The sequence below is a fragment of the Pangasianodon hypophthalmus genome, chromosome 29 (genome assembly GCF_027358585.1).
Source record: "Pangasianodon hypophthalmus isolate fPanHyp1 chromosome 29, fPanHyp1.pri, whole genome shotgun sequence".
NCBI classification, from domain to species: Eukaryota; Metazoa; Chordata; class Actinopteri; order Siluriformes; family Pangasiidae; genus Pangasianodon; species Pangasianodon hypophthalmus.
In genome coordinates, this window is record NC_069738.1 from 12,281,545 (window position 1) to 12,300,520 (window position 18,976).

Genomic DNA, 18,976 nt, shown 5'->3' on the forward strand with positions numbered 1-18,976 from the left:
AGATAATTTTGATAATTTGACTCACACATCCCTATAAATGTCAGTTTATATTGAGACACAATTTGCTGCATTTCAAAAGGTTTATTTTTTTTAGTCATTTTCAGTTAAAAATATATCATGGAGGGAAAATATCAAAAATAATATTGCACAGCATTGTTTCTTACTTTATTGAAAATTGGCAAATGAAACTGATAACTATCTGCTTACAACATATCATTACTTATGTTACTACACATTTTCAAGATTAACAACCTTGTCAGTGACTTGCTTACAACATTTTATGGTCTCACCATTACTTGTTATAGTAGCTTTATCCCTTTGCGTCATATTGTAGTTTTATAGCACAGCTTAGACCTGAGATTCTTTGGAAAGTCATCGACATTCTTCTGTAGAACCAATACTGAGGCCAATGATTTAAGCGGTATAAGCAAACCAAAAGGTTTAACTGCTCTTGAAGTATTTAATAATTTTACTTTAGTACTGAATAAACAGTCACAACAGCTCCAATAAACATCCATTAGATTTCTGCTAAAATACAGTGGTAGGCCTAAGTATTTTTTGCATAACCTGAGCATAATGCCAACTTTCTATCAACATTTCCAGCTTGTTAGGTCTTAGGTGTGTGGTTTAAACCTTTTAGTGATGGTCTCTAGCTCCTCAATTTAAGAATTGCTCAAACCAGTTTTTAAGCTCCTCCATTTTCTTCTGGAATGGGGTGTACAGATTGCTTTTGATCTCCTCAGCCTGCTCTTTCATTTTCTCCCATTTCTCCATCACTTTTTCAGCTTGGTCATTCAGCAAATCTTTAAGGGTGTTAAACTTGTCCTCAGCATTTTGGCGTACTACGTCAAAGTAAGACATCAGGCGCTCATTCATGTCATCCGCATGCTGAGTAGCACGAGCTTGGACTTCCTCGAAGTATGTTTCTATTTTCCTTAAGAGCAATTCAGAAGGAAAATTACTTTATGACACTGAGGTTCAATATTTAAATTGTTGTTAACAAGCATAAACAAACAAGCACTCATCAATTCTTTAAACTTTAAGAAGTTTGTAATGTTAGGACACCAAATTCCTTTACACAATGTAAGAGCTCACTTGAGATCTCAACCATAAATACCTCACTAGAAGATGCATAGGTTTAAATAATTACACAGCTTTAGCTTTTGTGAAACCAATAACTAATTTAAATATTTCATTTTAACGAATCTATCATAGTAATTGACTTATATAATTATCTGTGTTTTAAAAAACTCACTTTTTGATCTCCTGCGTGTCCTTGTTGAGGCGTTTCTTCAGTTTACGGATGTATGCATTGATTCTGTTCTTGACCTCATCTGTGTTCTGGTCGACCATGGTCTGGAGCTCCTGGCTGTATTCTGTAATGCGATCCTTTGCCTCCTCCATATGTACACGTAGCTTATCTGACAGCAGCTGAAGATCATCGTGCACTCTTTGAGCAGTCTGCTCAGCGTAGGGTGCCAACTTCGACTTCACATCATCAGTGTACATCTGCAGCTCGGCCATGCTGTCACTGATCAGTGTGCTAGAGTGTGATAATAGAGGATTTCATTGAGGTCAGAGGTATATACATGGTATATACATTTGGCATGTAGGATCTAATTTTCACTTCCTTGTAAATAACAAAGTGATAAATTGTGTGTGTGTGTGTGTGGTTTGTTGACAGCTTTGCTATACTCACTCAAGCTCTCTTCCAAGTTGGGTGGCCTGTATGCTCTTCCTCATATCTTCAGCCTTGGAGCTCACACTGTTTACATACTCCCAGAACTTATCCACCATCTCCTCCCAATGGGTTTTAGGTTCATCCTGAAACAGGAACCTTCCCTGGCAGCCTAAAAAGTAAAAGCAGAAGGATTATACCATCAGTTTTTTTTTTTCTAATGAATGAAACCCATATGAGATTGATATAGTTACAGTGCAATTAAAATTTACAGTGTAACAACAAAAATGAGCAATAAAGAAACTGGTCAACAAATAAAAGCACTTGATCAAACTTTACATGACTACAGTGTGTACTTTAGAGAGCTAATTCCCTAATGATTATTAATGACATTTAAGTGTTATAAAGTATTAATTTATTACATAAAATCTTACCTGAGATGACTGAAAGGGCAAAGATTACAGCAACCAATTTCATGATTATTCCTCAGACAGCACACCTGCAGAAAACACAAGAGTCTTGAGAGCAAGAACGACCTGACTATGAAGAGAGTCAAACAAAAATTGATTATCTAAGACCTTTACCACTAGTGACTTTTGTTCTTTGGCCGTGGATCGAATCACTGCAGCAAGCCTTTGGAATGGGCTGGAATTTATATAGCTTGGATCTAGTCACATGAGCCACAAAAGACATGCAGATGTAGTTAAAGACGCTGCCTCTGGCCAAAGTTCTTGTACCTACATGCTCTGCTAATCATTTTTAATTGCCATATTCCACGTTGCAGCAGCGTGGTTCCAAAAGTCAAAAGTGCGTAAATAAAAATATATACACTTTTATACAGGTACAAATGTTTTCCCACTACTAAAATGATTTAAAAAAGTGTGTGAACACTAAGAATGAACTCAAAGCATATCCAAACCTAGGGATTCAGTGGAATGATTGAAGTAATAATTCTTAAAATTGAAGTGTGTCAGCATGTTTCAATCAAATCAAATTAAGGGTTGATGTGACCTTCATCTTTGTACATTTCTAACCTATACACACACTTTTTTTTTTACATAATTAGAGAGATAAACACATTCTGACCTATGGACCAAGCTTTATCAAAATCATCATAGATGACTGTTAATTATGAGGTTTGGCATTTCTTCTCCTGTTCTTCTAAAACATTTCATGCATCTATTTGTGAAACAAACTCACAGTGAAAGACAAAAGATTAGCTCATTTTAGCTGATCCTTCCATTTCTGTAGTTAACAAGGGTTAAATAATTTGCATGAATCACCAGTGTTTCTCAAAATCACATGGGAGATGTTTTCCCTACTATGTAGCATTACTATTTCATCCCATCATAAATTGCAGCAGGGGGAAAGCAGAGGGAAAAAGGTTATTCATGTGGATACTTGTGCTTGGCAGGAACATTATAAATGAAGTGATTTCTGTAGTAAGTCTGGGCTATTTTTTTTAACTGTGCAGGTGACAGTTAAAAATCAAATCGTGTGACAGTTCTTAAAGATAGAGATATGAATTTTTTTCAATATATGGTGTAAGAAAGCTAATGGACCTCGATCCACAAAGGAGATGTAATTGCATGTGTTTATTTATTTATTTGTTTGTTTGTTTTTACCACAGTTTTTTTTGACTGCACATTAGATGCTAACCCAATTTCATTGTTCATGTACAGTGACAATAAATGTATTCTATTCTACTCTGTTCTACAGGGTGTCCCAAAAGTATTCATACTTAGTTTATGTTATATATTTTTTTCCAAATACCATTTAAAATTGCCTTTGAAAAAAGAAGAACGTATTGAAATCATTGCTGGATCAGGAAGCTGTCACAAAGTTCAATGGACTTTAACAGGAAACATGGCGAGCACATCATACACGACACTGTTGCCAAACTGATGCAGGCACAACCGACGTGGTGCTGGCATACATAATCCACTAGGTATGGATACTTTTGGGACACACTGTATATTAGTTTAAGTTAGATGAGCCATGTACAGCAGAAAATTTGAGTCAACATAACTGTAGACATCAGCAGGAGAATTTGCCCAGAAGGCAAACCAGTGAAATTGTGACAGATATATTACAGTTTAAGTGTAATGTACTGAGTCTGTCACTGTTCAGATATATTACAATTTAACTGGTGCTTTAATGAACTGTGATGTGAGGGAAAGGAATTTCGTCTTATTTGTTTGGAATGCCATCAGGACGCTGGGACCATGGAGCTGTGAGTAAATAATGGCATAGAGGCATTACAGTGGCACAGCAGGAAGCATTGCAGCTTCACCACTCCTAGATCCCTGGTTTGATCCTGAGGTTACTGTCTATGTTACTTTTTGCATATCATCCATGTGTCCACATGGGTTGCCTCTGGGTTCTCAGGTTTTCTTTGCTAGGTGTGCATGTGTGTGCCTGGTGTCTTGCGATTGCCTGGTGTCCCATCAGGGCTCTGAAACCACAGCAGTCAGGATAAAGCGGTTACTGAAAACGAATGAATGAAAAAGAGATCATTATTAGTGAATTACCATATGAAAACATTATAGTTTATTTTTTGTTCAATCTGCTTGGATGCTACTGAATAAAGAAATGTACATTTAGGAATGAAATTGGATTTGAGCTTAGTGTTTAATGTCATTTATGTAAAGTCTGATTCAAACAGTGAATCAAATGTTATATGTTTTAAATAAGAAGTATTTAATTAAAAACAGGTTCATCTCTCAGTTTATTGACTTGAAGCTAAAATTGCAGAAAAACACAATGCCTTTTGGAATTTCATTCTGCTGCTGAAGTTATGTTGACTTAAATTTTCTGCCACCAAACACTCATCTAATGTAAGCTAATGTGCAGTCAAATCCAGAATTATTGGCACAATCATAAGAAATAAAGTGATTATAAAAAAATTAATAAACACACACAATTAGTCCCCATTGTGGATTAAGATCTTGCTGTGGTGAAGTGTACTTTGTGTACTTGTGTACTTTGGTAATCCTCAGAGCTATGTCACCAGGAACTTATTGCTCCCAGTAAGGTCACCCTTGGTCAAGTCAAGTCAAGTCAAGTGGAGTTTATTGTCATTTCAGCCATATACAAGTACATAGTGAAACGAAACAACGTTTCTCCAGGACCAAGGTGCTACATAAGACAACACAGAATGACACAGAACTACGGGGACTACATAAATTAAACAAAGTGCACAAGTGCAAACATGCGGACGCACAAGACAGAACAAGACTACAATAACTACAACGCCAACCAGTACGCAGTTCTGTTTGAAAGTGACCTGGTGAACAGATCTGAGGGCAGAGATTGGATATAGAGCAAGATCTCAGGTACTAAACCTCAGTTGAGGGTGGTATCCATCCTACCCTGGAGTTGCCACCAGATATAGTACTCAGGCAGGAATCAGGATACTCACCAGTCCCAGACTGAATGCCCCACAGTTTTTCACAGTGGACAAGATGATTGCCTCTATGAGATTTCAGGTCTGGCTTTTTCATGAAGGAAAGGTCTGTGCATATGCACCAAATTGCAGTTGAGTATTCAGCCTTCATGAAGAAGGTAAAGAAGATGCTTGAGGGGGTACTTCCTACTGACTCCATGGTGCTCCTGGGGAGTTCAGTGCTCATATTTGGAATAATAGAGATATTTGGAAGGTTCGGGATAAACAGCCTTCTGGAGCCGAACTCAATGTGGTAAAATGTGGCAGTGCAAGCCACAAATTGTCAATAGCAAACACTTTGTTCAAACACAGGCTTGCTCAGAAGTGTACTTGGTACCAGAGCACCTTGGGCCAAAGGTCAATGATCAATTTTTTGATTGCATCCTCAGACTTGAGACCACTCATTTTGGACACTCAGGTAAAGAGGGGGGAGAGATATCATCTGATTACCACTTGGTGGTGCATTAGATTCGTCTGGGTTATCTGATAAACCCAAAAGAGCCTTCCAGGTTGCTTGAGATTGTCTGGAAGAAGCTCTGATGAGAGACGAATTTATCTCACATCTATCAAAGGCATTTCGTGTACAAAGTTTGGTTGGGAACAATGAGTCTGCATGGACCTTGTTCAAGTCCTCAATCATAGAAGCAGCTGCAAAAGCTGCAGCCAGAAGAGTGTCAGTGTCGTCACAGCTGTAACCCCAGGGTGCGCTGGTGGACACCAGTGGTGAGGGCAGATGTCAAGTGGAATAAGGAGACCGTCCAAGTATTGTTCGCTGGGGGCTCTCCTGATTCAGTTTAGAGATATAATAGAGCCAGTATGGCTACGGAAAAAGTAGTCACACAAGCGAATGGCCAGGCATGTGAGAAGTTAGAGACGCAATAGAAATAGACTTTTGGGTTGCTCCAACGACATTCCATTTAAACACCACAGGACAGGGAGATGACCATATGCAAGCTCTGCTTAGAAAATGCAGGGGAATGATGACCTCTACTGGAGCTATTTTTGAGTGGAACCCAGTGGACATACCCTTCCTTCAGGAGTTAGTGCCAGAAATCTCTGGTGTTTTGGTTTTGGTAACATCTCTGTGGAGGAGTTTAAGTACCTTGGAATCTTATTTATGAGGGATACTTTGGCAAACTGTTTATAGACCAGCAAAATAGGAACTGGTCAAAGACAAAATTATTAATCTTTTCTGGAGCCTGAGAGCAATGAAAGAAATGCACATACTCTGTATGTGTTTGTAGTGGCCTTGGAAAACCTTTCACACGATCAGTTTTTATATTTTCTACTATATGAAATTCTGAAAAATTCCTGAAATTAAATATTTATCCTTTTGCATGTGTGTCAGCTATAAGTTATAGCATTGTAAATTCTGTTTACCCCCAGAAGTGAAAAGGGAGAAACCTATCTGTACAATTGTACCCCAATCTACTTATGGAAAAACAAAAAAGTGTAGGCTGTAGTAGGAAAGCTATGTAACATTTTCTACCTATGTAATGGCATCTAGGCAAGTAGTGGCAAGTAGTATCACCTTTTTTTCTGAGTGGAAATTTTTAAATATTGTGTAATGTTTATTCTATACACTTTCAGAAAAAAAAACACTCCAAAGTCTTCTTTGCTTTGTCCCCTACAATAATCTCCATATCAGAGACTAGAAGACATACATCAGTTTGTCTAGGTTTGCCTGCACATTTCCTTTACTCATCTTATCAGTGTCAATATGAATTTGAGTCATGTGAGAATCTGAAGTCAGTTATATACTTCTTACTGAATCAAGTAACCACAGAGGCATGATAAAGTAGGTACCATTGTCAATTCCAGATATTGTGTAAGAACCAAGACTAGATTTATTATACATATTATACAGTATACAATAGTACAGTAAAATACTATGTGATATGTACTGTAGGTATAGTATTAATAACTTTTTATTAAGGAATTTATGTATTAAGGAATTTGTGATGCTTAGCAGGTGCTGTTAAACATGAACAGTAGGAAGGACTATGATCTTATATAAAGCTACTCTGAGATGACTTCTTGATAATTCTCATGAAACCTATCCTTTGTTATGTGGCTGTAATGCAGTTTGGTATATTACTTGTTCAGAAAAACAAGTAAAAACCTCTTTCAAACAGGGATAAATTAATTCAAGTCAAAATTTTCCAATGGCCTTTGTCCTTTTCCAGAATGGGACGCCTCAATAAGGTTTGAGTGCAGTATTATTGGTTCTGCTTATTTGTACCTTTTGTCTTGTATTCTTAAGACCTTTTCCAAGAAAATTTATAGGAATAATGTTTTTTCTTCTGAAATAGTATATTTTATTGCATTGTCCTTGAATACAAACATAAATTATAAAAAGAAAATAAAAAAGGAAAAGCTACTAGAATCAACAGTCATTTACGCCATTTAAAAGTTCTCTGTTACTCCACTGCAAGATTGTAAATATGAAAACATCAGATCAAGTCTGATTACTGGATGTTTTTGGTAAATGATTCCCACAGCGCAGTGAGTTGGGCCTTCAGGTCTTGGGCATACGGATCCAATGTCTGGGGCACCTTCTCACTGTTCTGAACAAACAGAGCTATGTTCTTCTGGAAGTCCTGCAGATGTTTGTCCAGCTCATCTGCTTGGGGTCCCAGCTTGGCCTGAAGCTCACTCATACTCTTCTCCAGACTCATTTTCAGCTCTTCGTTCTTCTGGAGCAGAGCGGCTCTTAGAGCCTCAGATTGCTGAGCATCTGTATAGGGAGCCATGTCCTTCTTCCACTGTTCCACCTGCTGCTGGATATCTGACGTCAGCTCCTCAATGTACGGTTCCAGCTGGGTCTTGACAGAGCTAATGTCCTGCTGTAGACGTGCCTTCAGCTGCTCAGCCTCCTGGGACATCTTAGCCAGCAGCTCCTGAGTCAGAGGAGTCACCTGACCACTAACGGCCACAGCATACTGGTTGATGGCATCTCCACTCTCAGAGATCCTAGTGCTAAACAGAGAAATATATATTTCTACTGTGCTACTCTGAAAAATGCATCATACAAATCAAGTGTGATTTTGTTATTTGAATTCTGTTATGACACACACTTGACTTCTTGCCCCATTTCAGACTCCTTAATCTTCTGCAGGATTTCTTCAGTTGTCAGTGTTGCCTTGGACACATAATCCCAGAATGCATCTTTTACCATCTCTATACTAGGTTTGGCCTCATCTTGCCGTATAACACTGGCTTGGCAGCCTTTTGACAAAAAACAAAACGTTAGCTTGCTATCTTGTATCTCTTTGGCTGTGTAGTGAACAACAAAAAACACTCACCAGTAAAAACAGCAACAGCAATAACTACAAGGATCTTCATGTCCGGATGGATGTCCCAAGAATACTGAAAAATAAAGACAATCAAGTGTAAGTCCTACACTGGGTATATCTACATATATATTTCTATATTCATATACTTAAGCTCTTAATACCTCACTTCTTAGGTACTGGTTGTCTCTATCTCTCCTCCTGTGAGTGTGTGTTCTCTAGCAATCAGGTCACTATATATACACTGTAAAGATCTATGATGAATAAGGCAAAGTCCAAAACTCTGCTCCCTGCTGTCACCACTAACTGTGCTGTCAGTTATGCCACATCACACACTCCAAAACAACTCAACTATTATGGATTCCATTGATTGGTATATAGTTCATCAACTATGTATATAATAAGTGCCAACAACAATTTTTATTGCAGTTTTGAAATTCAGGGTCCTTTCCTTCAGATATCAATACAGTAATCATCTATCTATCTTTGATACTTTACTGAGGCATATAGAATTATCAATCAAGGAAATTTACTCACAAAACGCAATTTTTTTTAAAAAAGTATCAAAGTTGCAAAATTCAATATGAACGCTATTAATGATTCAGAAAACATCCAGGCAATAATACTGTATGCTGCAACGTGTCCACATCAGTGCTTTCAGTAGCAGCTGTGATTCTTGCCTTCATATTATGAAAAGAAGATGAGAAAAACGGTCAAAACGTGGTATTTATAAAAACTTAATGTGTTTCTCTGTAAAATGGCACAATGCCAGTATTTCTACATCTCATGACATTTTATATTAGATAAAGCTTATAACGGTTTTTGGACAGCCTGTATTTTAGACCAGATTCCATCAAGTGACCACACACACAAGTTCTCATTGTAGGAAGAACCAAAAAAGCCTCGGGAGTGTTATATACACATCACAGAGCAGTCAGAATACAATACATGAATGATTACAAGCTTCAAGCTTAAGAAGCCGATTATCTTATAATAACGAGATAAAACATGACATGAAGCAGAGTTACTGTCACCACTCTGAAACAGATTAAGTAACAGATTCCAGATACCAGATACTTGCATTAAGTGTAAACAGGAACAGGGTACACTGATGCATCGTGTATCCTGGATTATTCTGAATCTAGATTAAGGATTTAGGCTAATTCACTTAATCTCACTGATTATTGACAAGAATATTCCTGTCTATCCTAAATTATGTAGACTTCATATCTTCCCAGATGGCTTTAAAGCAAATAAAAAAAGAATCCTTTTTGAATTCCCTATGTCTCCTTGAAGCCAAAACGGCAATAGCTCACTCCTGAGAAGAAAAAAAAAAAAAGGATAATCTTTCTTTATATTAATGGTTTTGAATCTGGTTATTATAATCTTTGATAAGCCAATAAAAAAAAAACAAAACAGAATGACATTCCAATGACAACACATCCTGAAGTGTTATATTCCTTGTACACCAAAGATATTTATGAGACAAGTTAGTTCCTGTTATCACTTACCTTATGTAAAGGTGTTCCCTTTTTTCTCTCTGTCATGAAGTTAATAAGACAAAGACAACTGAGAAACATCAAAGCCCTCCATACACATTACTGTGTAATCTTACCAAAGAAACAATAATTTATTTCACTGAGCACAATAATATAATTCTTGTAGCTACTGTTAGAGCTGCTTTTATAAAATATATGTATATAAATCAACTCCTTTTGACCAATCAGAATCGAGAATGCAATACCGCTGTTATATATATATATATATATATATAAAATAAAACACTGTACAGAATATACTGTATAATATGGTTTTACTCACACAGTACCATCAGTACAAAACCTGATTTCGCTGAACAGCATGGCATGGGTTATCATCCGTTCCACATTCCCGTGGCGTAAGCATTTTGTGTACTGAAACAGCATCACTACTGATAGGCCAACAATTAACATATCAACTTAAGGACTAACCTTAGCTCTTTACCTAAAGATTTTTGTAATCCGTATTAGGTATCTGACTGGGTAAATCTTGTCTCAGTTCTGCTATTGATAGTACTAGACTGAAGTATTTTCATACACTACAGAATCTCACATAAACTACATGAGATCATATATTTATCTCCACTAACTGCTTTTTCTAGTTATTCAGTGAAAGTGAATATTTATTCCAGGACCCCAACTCTCATAAATGTTGCACTATAATGAACTTTTTTCCTGTTATTTATTATTGGACTAAACCATTTACAAGGCTGTCAGCAATGACATCATCAGTCCAAGGACAGATATCAAAGATCACGATAACAATGAACTGATTATCATGTAGCTATGATATGATCCGGTGTGATGTGTTGGGCTTTACTAGTATTTAAAATCTACCAGTTTTGTACAGTATAGAATATATGTCGTATTCCAAATAAATGAGGATTATAATAGAGTAATTACTTTAAAGACGATTTCAAAATGGCCAACTTTGTGAAATATATGGTAAGTGGCATGGAAAACATAATTCGCGCCTCTTGATACCATCTACAGGTATACACCACATTTTATGCTTCTATACACAAGTTTTGACATGCTGAGCTTTTATACTTTTTTACCTGCAAAGGAATGTTTTTATTCTTCTTGTTCTTACATGTAAATGCTTGGCATTCACTATATATCTATGTTCCTAAAAGTATTTACCTCCAGCAATTTTACCTGATAAATACCTTTACTATAAATTAAAGTTATTAAAGTATAAAATTAATAAATAAAACATCTGTGGGCAATTTTTGAGTGTGAATTAAATGTCAGTACTGATATTTTCTCATTAAAGTGGCAGTGAAGTGAAGTGAAGTGACTTGTGGCCAAGTATGGTGACCCATACTAGGAATTTGTGCTCTGCATTTAACCCATCCAAGTGCACACACACAGTAGTGAACACACACTCGGAGCAGTGGGCAGCCTTTTTTTGCTGCGGCGCCCAGGGAGCAGTTGGGGGTTTGGTGCCTTGCTCAAGGGTCTCACCTCAGTCGTGGTATTGAGGGTGGGAGAGAGCGCTGGTCACTTACAATCCCTGCCGGACCTGAGACTCGAACCCACAACCTTCAGGTTGTAAGGCCGAGCCTCTAACCATTAGGCCACGACTTCTAATGTGCTAATGTGCTAATGTACTAATGTGAAAGGTGTGAAACTGCAGTCACATTTGTTGTTGGAGCACATTATATTTGAAACTAGCTGATGACTCATGGACTTGAGCTATGTTCAGTTCAGTTGTGTTGGAGTGTGTGATGTGGCACGACTGACAGCTTAGTAAGCGTAGGTGAGTTCTGGACTTTGCTTTCTTCATCACAGTTCTCTTGCATATATAAAACACTGATACCTGCTCAACTCACACAGAGAGACACACAGAGGAAAGTGACATCTAAGAGGTAAGAGGGGATAATTACAATATTTTTTAAATAAGATCTTGTGTGCACATTCAGAGAAACTGAGCATCTAGACTATATATAAATGTCACGTAGACATTAAATGTTCTTTTTTCCATTTTACAGAAATCCTGAGATATAGACATGAAGAGCTTTATAGTTTTTGCCCTTGTTTTTATTGGTGAGTATTTTTACCTTTATTCTGGTTGAGGAAAATAATTACTAATTAAACAGTTCAATCAATATTTATTCATTTTTATTTATTTAAAAGGCTGCCAAGCCAATGTGATCTGGCAGGACCAGGCCAAACTGAGTATGGAAATGGCGAAAGATGCATTCTGGGATTATGTGGCCAAAGCAACTCAAACAACTGAAGACATTCTGCAGAAGATCAAGGAGTCTGAAATGGGACAAGAAATCAAGTGAGCAAAAACAATAACGACTTGCATTATTCAATCGCTGTATTCATCCATTCAGCAGTAGATATGATTTTTTTCTTAGCAGGATGAACTTATTTTTTGAATTACTGAATTATTTCAACTCTCTTTCATCTCAGTGCTAAGATCTCTGAGAGTGCAGATGCCATCAGCAAGTATGCAGTGGCCATTCCAGACCAGGTAACTCCTCTGACACAGGAGCTGCTGGCTAAGATGTCCCAGGAGGCCGGGCAGCTGAAGGCGCGTCTTCAGCAGGACATAAGCTCTGTGAAGAGTCAGCTGGAGCCGTACATTGAGGAGCTGACATCGGATATCCAGCAGCAGGTGGAACAGTGGCAGAAGGAAGTGACTCCCTACACAGACACACTGCACTCTGAAGCTCTGAGGGCTGCTTTGCTCCAGAAGAGTGAGGAGCTGAGGATGAGTCTGGAGAAGAGCATGAGTGAGCTCAAGGCCAAGATGGAACCCCAAGCAGAAGAGCTGAAGCAGAAACTGGAGCAGCACCTGCAGGACTTCCAGAACAACATGTCCCCATTCTTCCAAAGTTTCCAAAGCCAGTTCATCCAGAGCAGCCAGGAAATGCAGCAGAAGTTGGACCCTTATGCTCAAGACCTGAAGGCCCAACTCACTGCTCTCTGGGAGGCTTTTGAAAAGATCAGCCATTAAATCAGACATGTGACTCTTACTTTTGCATCAAAAGGACTTATAGTGTGTCATTTACATTTACGTTTGTTAGTTTGTAAGATGCTATTATCTAAAGTGACTTCAAGGTGAAACAGAACATAATAAAAGCATACATCTGTTATTCATAACCAGGTGCTAATGTGGACACTAATCAGTCATTGTACTGTATTGTAATGATTTTTTTCCACAAACATACTGTATAAAGAATTAAACACCAAACTGAAACTTACAATTCTGATCAGATACAAACCACAAGACAAACAGAGGTCCAGGGCATTGCCACTAACATTTATCTTACATTAGTAAATAAAACGAAAGTAAAAGATTTTCTTTTTTATTTCAGTGGAATAGAACAGTATGATAAATCCTTAAAACCCTATATGGGCATTTTCAGTATATCACTATCTGCTTTCAGAGATCACATTTTCAATGATTACAACATTGATTCATTTCATTACTTTTGAAGGCATCTTTACTTAAGAGAATTTCTTTACATGTTCCCGAGACTTTTTCACAGTACTCTGTAATTTTCAGCTAAGCCAGATGAGACATAAAAATAAAGTTTAATGAAGTTTAGGACATTAGACACTGGATGCTGAATGTGATTGATTCCAGTCTCTCATTTGAAGCTCATGTAGATATTACTATATAAGCTTTTTTCACCTCAGAAATACCATTAAGATAAGAAATATAATGTCACTACATGTTGCAGAAAAACTAGCTCATGTTTTTGTTATCTCTAGTCAAAACCTTTGTAACACCTAGCTGTCTGGACGTTCCAGTAAGGGTATAAACAAGTCCAATTAGTCCAGAATGCAGCTGCCAGAGTCCTTATAATACAGAATATACAGTATAGAATAGAGCTGCAGGATGATTACAGGCAGTAAAACATCACTGCCCTAATGGTGTAGTGTAGAGTTCAACAGGGTAATGGTTGTGGGGAAGCTGGCCCTGAGCCTGCTGGTTTTGGTGTGAATGTTCCTGTATCTCTTCCTGGATAGAAAGAGGCTGAACAGTTTTTAACTGGGGATGGGAGGAGTCCCTGATGATGTTGCGTGCTCTACGCAGACATCTACTGTGGTGAAATTGTTCACTGGTTGGGAATTGGGCACCAATGATGTGTTGGGTGGTTTTCACTACCCTTTGCAGGACCTTTTTTCAGACACCATGGAGCTGCTGTTCCACACTGTGACAGAGTTGGTCAGGATGCTGTCAATGGTGCATTGATAGAAGCTTGTTAATATCTGGGTTACCTCAGCTTTGAGGGTGAGGTTGTTGGCAGAACACTATGCTGGTAGGCTTTGGATCTCCTCCCTGTAGGCCAACTCATCATTGTTGTTATTGAGTCCTACCACCATGGTATTATGCATACTTGATGATGATGTTGGAGTTATTCAGAGGCACACTGTCATGGAGTAGAGCAGCAGACTCAGCACACAACCCTGTGGGACACCAGTGTTCAAGATGAGGACATGTGATTGCCCAACCTAAAAGACTGAGGTCTACTGGTCCAGAATCCAACTGCATATGGAGGTGCTGATGCCCGGGTCATTGAGCTTGGTGATCAGTTTAGTGGGGAATACAGTGACAACTGCTAGTTTGAAGGATTTAGGTACATAGCCAGTGCTAAGGGAAGAACTGATTATTTTTAGAAGAAGTTTGATTGCTTCTGGTAGTATCAGTTTGAAGAAACGTGTAGGTAAAGGATCTAGTACACGGATAAAGTTGACGATTTTGATGAGGAAATTAGTGAAATTGTTTTGGTCTCTCGAAGGGGAGTAAAATATTCTATTTGCTGATCTGATATGGTTATATTGTTATCTACATGCTTAGTTAACAAACTGTCCGGCTTTAAATTAGTAGTCTGAATTTTTGTCTGATATTTTCAATTTTCTCATTGATAAATTCATGAAGTCATCACTATGTCATATTGATGGTGTGCATGTTTCTTTGGTGGTCTTATTTCTAGTTAAATTTGCTACAATATTAAATAAGAATCTAGAATATATTTTGTTATCTTCTATTAGGGTGGAGAGATACGTTGATCTAGCAGTACTAAGAGCTTTTCTATAGCTGAGGGAGGCTCTCCTTCCATGCTATTTGGAATACTACCAATTTAGTTTGATGCCATTTATGTTCTAATTTTCAAGTGGTCTGTTTTGAGGTGCATGTGTGATCGTTATAACAGGGTGCTAATTTTTTCTCTATAATTATTTTTATTTTAAGTGGAGCTACATTATCTAGGGTATAGAGGAACATTGACTCGAAGCATTCAGTCGCCTGATCAAGTTCTGTGGGGTCAGATGGTGATCCAATCATAGTTGATAACTCTGGGAGATTATTGACAAAAGTATGTTTGGTAGCTGAAGTGAATGTATGTTTGATGTGGTAGTGTGGCAGCGAGCATACAGTTAGGTCCATAAGTATTTGGACCGTGACACAATTTTCATAGTTTTGCTTCTGTACACCACCAAAACAGATTTGAAATGAAGCAATCAAGATGTGATTGAAGTGTAGATTTTCACTTTTAATTCAAGGGGTTTAGCAAAAATATTGCATTAATCGTTTAGGAATTACAGCCATTTTTTACATAGTATGTCCATTTTCCCAGGCTCAAAAGTAATTGGACAATTGATAAGCAGTTCAATGGCCAGGTGCTAGAGCTCATAGTATAATTTGCCTTTTAAACTGAAACGGGAAAAAAATTCAAGATCCTGATTGGTTAATTACTGTTTCTCACCAGCTGGTGGCCAGTAAAAACAAAAAATAATGATTTCATTTTTTACAACTGAAAAATGTTGAATGAATAATCGATATTGCAAAAATAAAACGACGCAAATATTACTAAAAATTACATTAAAAGTATAAAAGTCGCTTGTTTTTATTGTTACGTCCCTGGAAGTAAGTTATTCTTTTTTTAATTTATTTGCACTTGCATGTGTTTTATATGTTGTATTACGTGCTACAGATTGTGCGCAGTGTCTCTCTCGCTCTCTCACAGGCAGCATCACCACCACCTGTAGCTCGTTGTGAGAGCGTGCCTGAGACTGAGACTGGAGTGTATTGTGGTAGTCCAGTATATGCTGCAGAGAGAGACACACTTCTCCCCTGCTCCAGACTGAATTCAGTGGTTTCAGAATTATACTTGCTAACCTGAGTTTGAGTTGTGAATTAGCAGTGGCTAATAGTGCTACAGTTGTGAACTGTGTCTGGAGGTAGTACCTGTTCTTGTTCTGCTTATTTAAGATAAGCACAAGATCATATATTCTTTTGAATTCTGTTGTTTGTATTTTGCTGAGAGTAAAAAGGGAAGCTGTAGGGGGAGAGTGCCTTTTATTTAGATACTACTTTCATCCCTGTTTTTGGTTCAGTTAGGGAGTTGAGGGAAGTTTTATGTTGTTTATTTCTCTTTTCTTTTGGGTGTTTGAGGTAAGTTAGTGCTGCTCCCTAACCTAGTTAGAGAACTGCTTGTGTTTGTTATTTTAGGCCTTGCTCTCTCCTGAGCCATTGCTCCCTATCTCCTTATGTTAAACTTATTGTCCTTTTTTGTTGTAAATAAATCTCCACTTTTGTATATATCTGAATTGGTGTCATCTTCACTCTGGGACAGAGGACTGAAGTGTGTTCTTGCCGTTTTTATTATTATTATTATTATTGTTATTATTATAATTTTATGCTTTTTCCTTTGCCACTTCCCCTCACAATCCCCTAGACAGTAGGGGGAACGTAACATTATAAAGTAACACTGTCCAACAGCGACACCCGCAGGTAAAATTACAGCGGAGTCTTGGAGCTGTGTGTGTCCCAACCCACCCAAACACTCATTCACCCCCAGAGTGAATTCACTTTCCAACCTGGTTACAAGGTTCCGCCCCTTTGAGAGATCTCCCAGTCATCATATGGAGCTGTGTGTGTCTCTCACCGCCGCGGCCCGGGTTCGATTCCCGGTCAGGGAAATGAGTTTTTTCCCCCTGCTTGTCCAACTAACAGGCGGGGAAAACGCAAAATTCCCCTCATGTCACGTCCTAACAACGTAAAAGCCGTCCTTCGAGCCGGATTCGAACCAGCGACCTAAGGATAACCATTTTAAGTACCTACAGTCCTCCGCTCTACCAACTGAGCTATCGAAGGTAGGCAAACGCACCGCTTTGCTAAGTCAGCTAGCAAACCCTAACAATTCTTCAATACAGCCCTTTACAAACAACGTGGCAAAGTGATTTAAGGAAACACTAGACTAGCGAGTTATCTTCAGTGATTGGCAGTTGGTTACAAGGTTCCGCCCCTTTGAGAGATCTCCCAGTCATCATATGGAGCTGTGTGTGTCCCAACCCACCCAAACACTCATTCACCCCCAGAGCATTCATGTTCTCGAGTTTCTGCACGTGTTCGCCCTCTTCAGCTTCCAGGCGGGACTCCAAGCCTCGGAGGTACTGCGGCCAGCCACTAGAGGGCCTCGGAGGTGCTGCGCCCAGCCACTAGAGGAGCGGCTGTTTGCTGCGACTCCCTGGTGGTCTAGTGGCTAGGATTCGGCGCTCTCACCGCCGCGGCCCGGGTTCGATTCCCGGTCAGGGAAATGAGTTTTTTCCCCCTGCTTGTCCAACTAACAGGCGGGGAAAACGCAAAATTCCCCTCATGTCACGTCCTAACAACGTAAAAGCCGTCCTTCGAGCCGGATTTGAACCAGCGACCTAAGGATAACCATTTTAAGTACCTACAGTCCTCCGCTCTACCAACTGAGCTATCGAAGGTAGGCAAAAGCACCGCTTTGCTAAGTCAGCTAGCAAACCCTAACAATTCTTTCTTCAATACTGCCCTTTACAAACAACGTGGCAAAAAAAAAAAAAAGTGATTTAAGGAAACACTAGACTAGCGAGTTATCTTCAGTGATTGGCAGTTGGTTACAAGGTTCCGCCCCTTTGAGAGATCTCCCAGTCGTCATACGGAGCTGTGTGTGTCCCAACCCACCCAAACACTCATTCACCCCCAGAGTGAATTCACTTTCCAACCTCATTCATGTTCTCCAGTTTCTGCACGTGTACCGCCCTCTACAGTCCATTTAACACACTTTCATATGAGTCACTGTAAGTCAAAGCTTTTTCCCACGATGGAAAATTCATCTTGCACAAGCTTGTTTAACCTAAAAATCCACTTTATGATAAAACAAACAATGAAGGTCTCAGTTCCATGGTTTACAATAGCTTGATAAAAAAAATTAAATAAATAAAGATGGTGTATTAATGGTCAGAGCTCTATTCTGTTGTCCGTTATTATGAAATTAGTTTACTGTCAGGAAAAAAAGCAAGGAAAAATAAAGAAAATGCTCTGTTAGAAACAGCCATTTATCTTCAGATCTTCAGGCTGGTGAAAAGCTCAGTTTCAAACCCTTGTAACCTTGTTAGCCTTTATTTTAACAAAAACGATTATAAAAACGTGTCATCCAATCAGAATGAAACTCACACAAGTCTAACCAATTGTTTTTCAAACAAACAACCATAAATATATGCATTTTTCTTACCACATTGTGTCCCAGACTTGTTTTTCGTGGGAAACAAGAGCATCAAAGAAGTTTTGCAAACTCAGGCAAAAAAAAAAAAGAAAAAAGAAAAGCAACTGAACTGCTAACTAGCTAGCTAAATGTCACTGAAGAAGCTAGTGACGTCTAGCTAGACCTATAAATAAACAAAATGAGCGGTGCTGATAGGTACAAGTTTGAGATGTCAGTCATGTTCATTAAGAGCTTCAGTGATTGGCAGTTGGTTACAAGGTTCCGCCCCTTTGAGAGATCTCCCAGTCATCATATGGAGCTGTGTGTGTCCCAACCCACCCAAACACTCATTCACCCCCAGAGCATTCATGTTCTCGAGTTTCTGCACGTGTTCGCCCTCTTCAGCTTCCAGGCGGGACCTTGTAACCAACTTCCATTTGTTGTTGGAGCACATTATATTTGAAACTAGCTGATGACTCATGGACTTGAGCTATGTTCAGTTCAGTTGTGTTGGAGTGTGTGATGTGGCACGACTGACAGCTTAGTAA

General features: G+C 38.6%; 3 protein-coding genes and 3 non-coding genes across 9 annotated transcripts; 2 read left to right on the forward strand and 4 right to left on the reverse strand.

The window, feature by feature from the left end:
* Positions 1–138: 138 nt before the first annotated feature.
* apoea (apolipoprotein Ea) lies at positions 139–2,351 on the reverse strand. 2 transcript variants are annotated; one of them, XM_026942107.3, is made up of 5 exons: positions 2,263–2,351; positions 2,113–2,177; positions 1,700–1,850; positions 1,256–1,543; positions 139–934 (listed from the first exon to the last, which is right to left on the reverse strand). In XM_026942107.3, the coding sequence occupies exons 2-5, from the start codon at positions 2,153–2,155 to the stop codon at positions 658–660; spliced, it is 759 nt and encodes a 252-aa protein (XP_026797908.2). In that variant the 5' UTR covers positions 2,156–2,177; positions 2,263–2,351; the 3' UTR covers positions 139–657. The 2 variants fall into 2 exon arrangements, with proteins under 2 accessions (XP_026797908.2, XP_053087198.1); XM_053231223.1 differs by lacking the exon at positions 2,263–2,351 and having other exon boundaries at positions 2,113–2,256.
* A 4,594-nt stretch (positions 2,352–6,945) lies between these two features.
* On the reverse strand, positions 6,946–18,507 carry LOC113543858 (apolipoprotein A-I). 3 transcript variants are annotated; one of them, XM_053231225.1, is made up of 4 exons: positions 18,459–18,507; positions 8,429–8,492; positions 8,201–8,351; positions 6,946–8,102 (listed from the first exon to the last, which is right to left on the reverse strand). In XM_053231225.1, exons 2-4 carry the CDS (start codon positions 8,466–8,468, stop codon positions 7,592–7,594), a joined length of 702 nt encoding a protein of 233 aa, XP_053087200.1. In that variant the 5' UTR covers positions 8,469–8,492; positions 18,459–18,507; the 3' UTR covers positions 6,946–7,591. The 3 variants fall into 3 exon arrangements, with proteins under 3 accessions (XP_053087200.1, XP_026798161.3, XP_026798162.3); XM_026942360.3 differs by lacking the exon at positions 18,459–18,507 and adding an exon at positions 8,581–8,661; XM_026942361.3 differs by lacking the exon at positions 18,459–18,507 and adding an exon at positions 8,586–8,651.
* Positions 11,735–13,168, forward strand: LOC113543868 (apolipoprotein A-I). The gene is made up of 4 exons (XM_053231224.1): positions 11,735–11,825; positions 11,949–12,003; positions 12,094–12,244; positions 12,379–13,168. Exons 2-4 carry the CDS (start codon positions 11,967–11,969, stop codon positions 12,923–12,925), a joined length of 735 nt encoding a protein of 244 aa, XP_053087199.1. The 5' UTR covers positions 11,735–11,825; positions 11,949–11,966; the 3' UTR covers positions 12,926–13,168.
* On the reverse strand, positions 16,987–17,074 carry trnay-gua (transfer RNA tyrosine (anticodon GUA)). Its single transcript is given in 2 exon segments — positions 16,987–17,022; positions 17,038–17,074. It is a non-coding gene; the product is annotated as a tRNA-Tyr (tRNA).
* Positions 17,445–17,516, forward strand: trnae-cuc (transfer RNA glutamic acid (anticodon CUC)). Its single transcript has one exon. It is a non-coding gene; the product is annotated as a tRNA-Glu (tRNA).
* Positions 17,604–17,691, reverse strand: trnay-gua (transfer RNA tyrosine (anticodon GUA)). Its single transcript is given in 2 exon segments — positions 17,604–17,639; positions 17,655–17,691. It is a non-coding gene; the product is annotated as a tRNA-Tyr (tRNA).
* Positions 18,508–18,976: the final 469 nt, after the last annotated feature.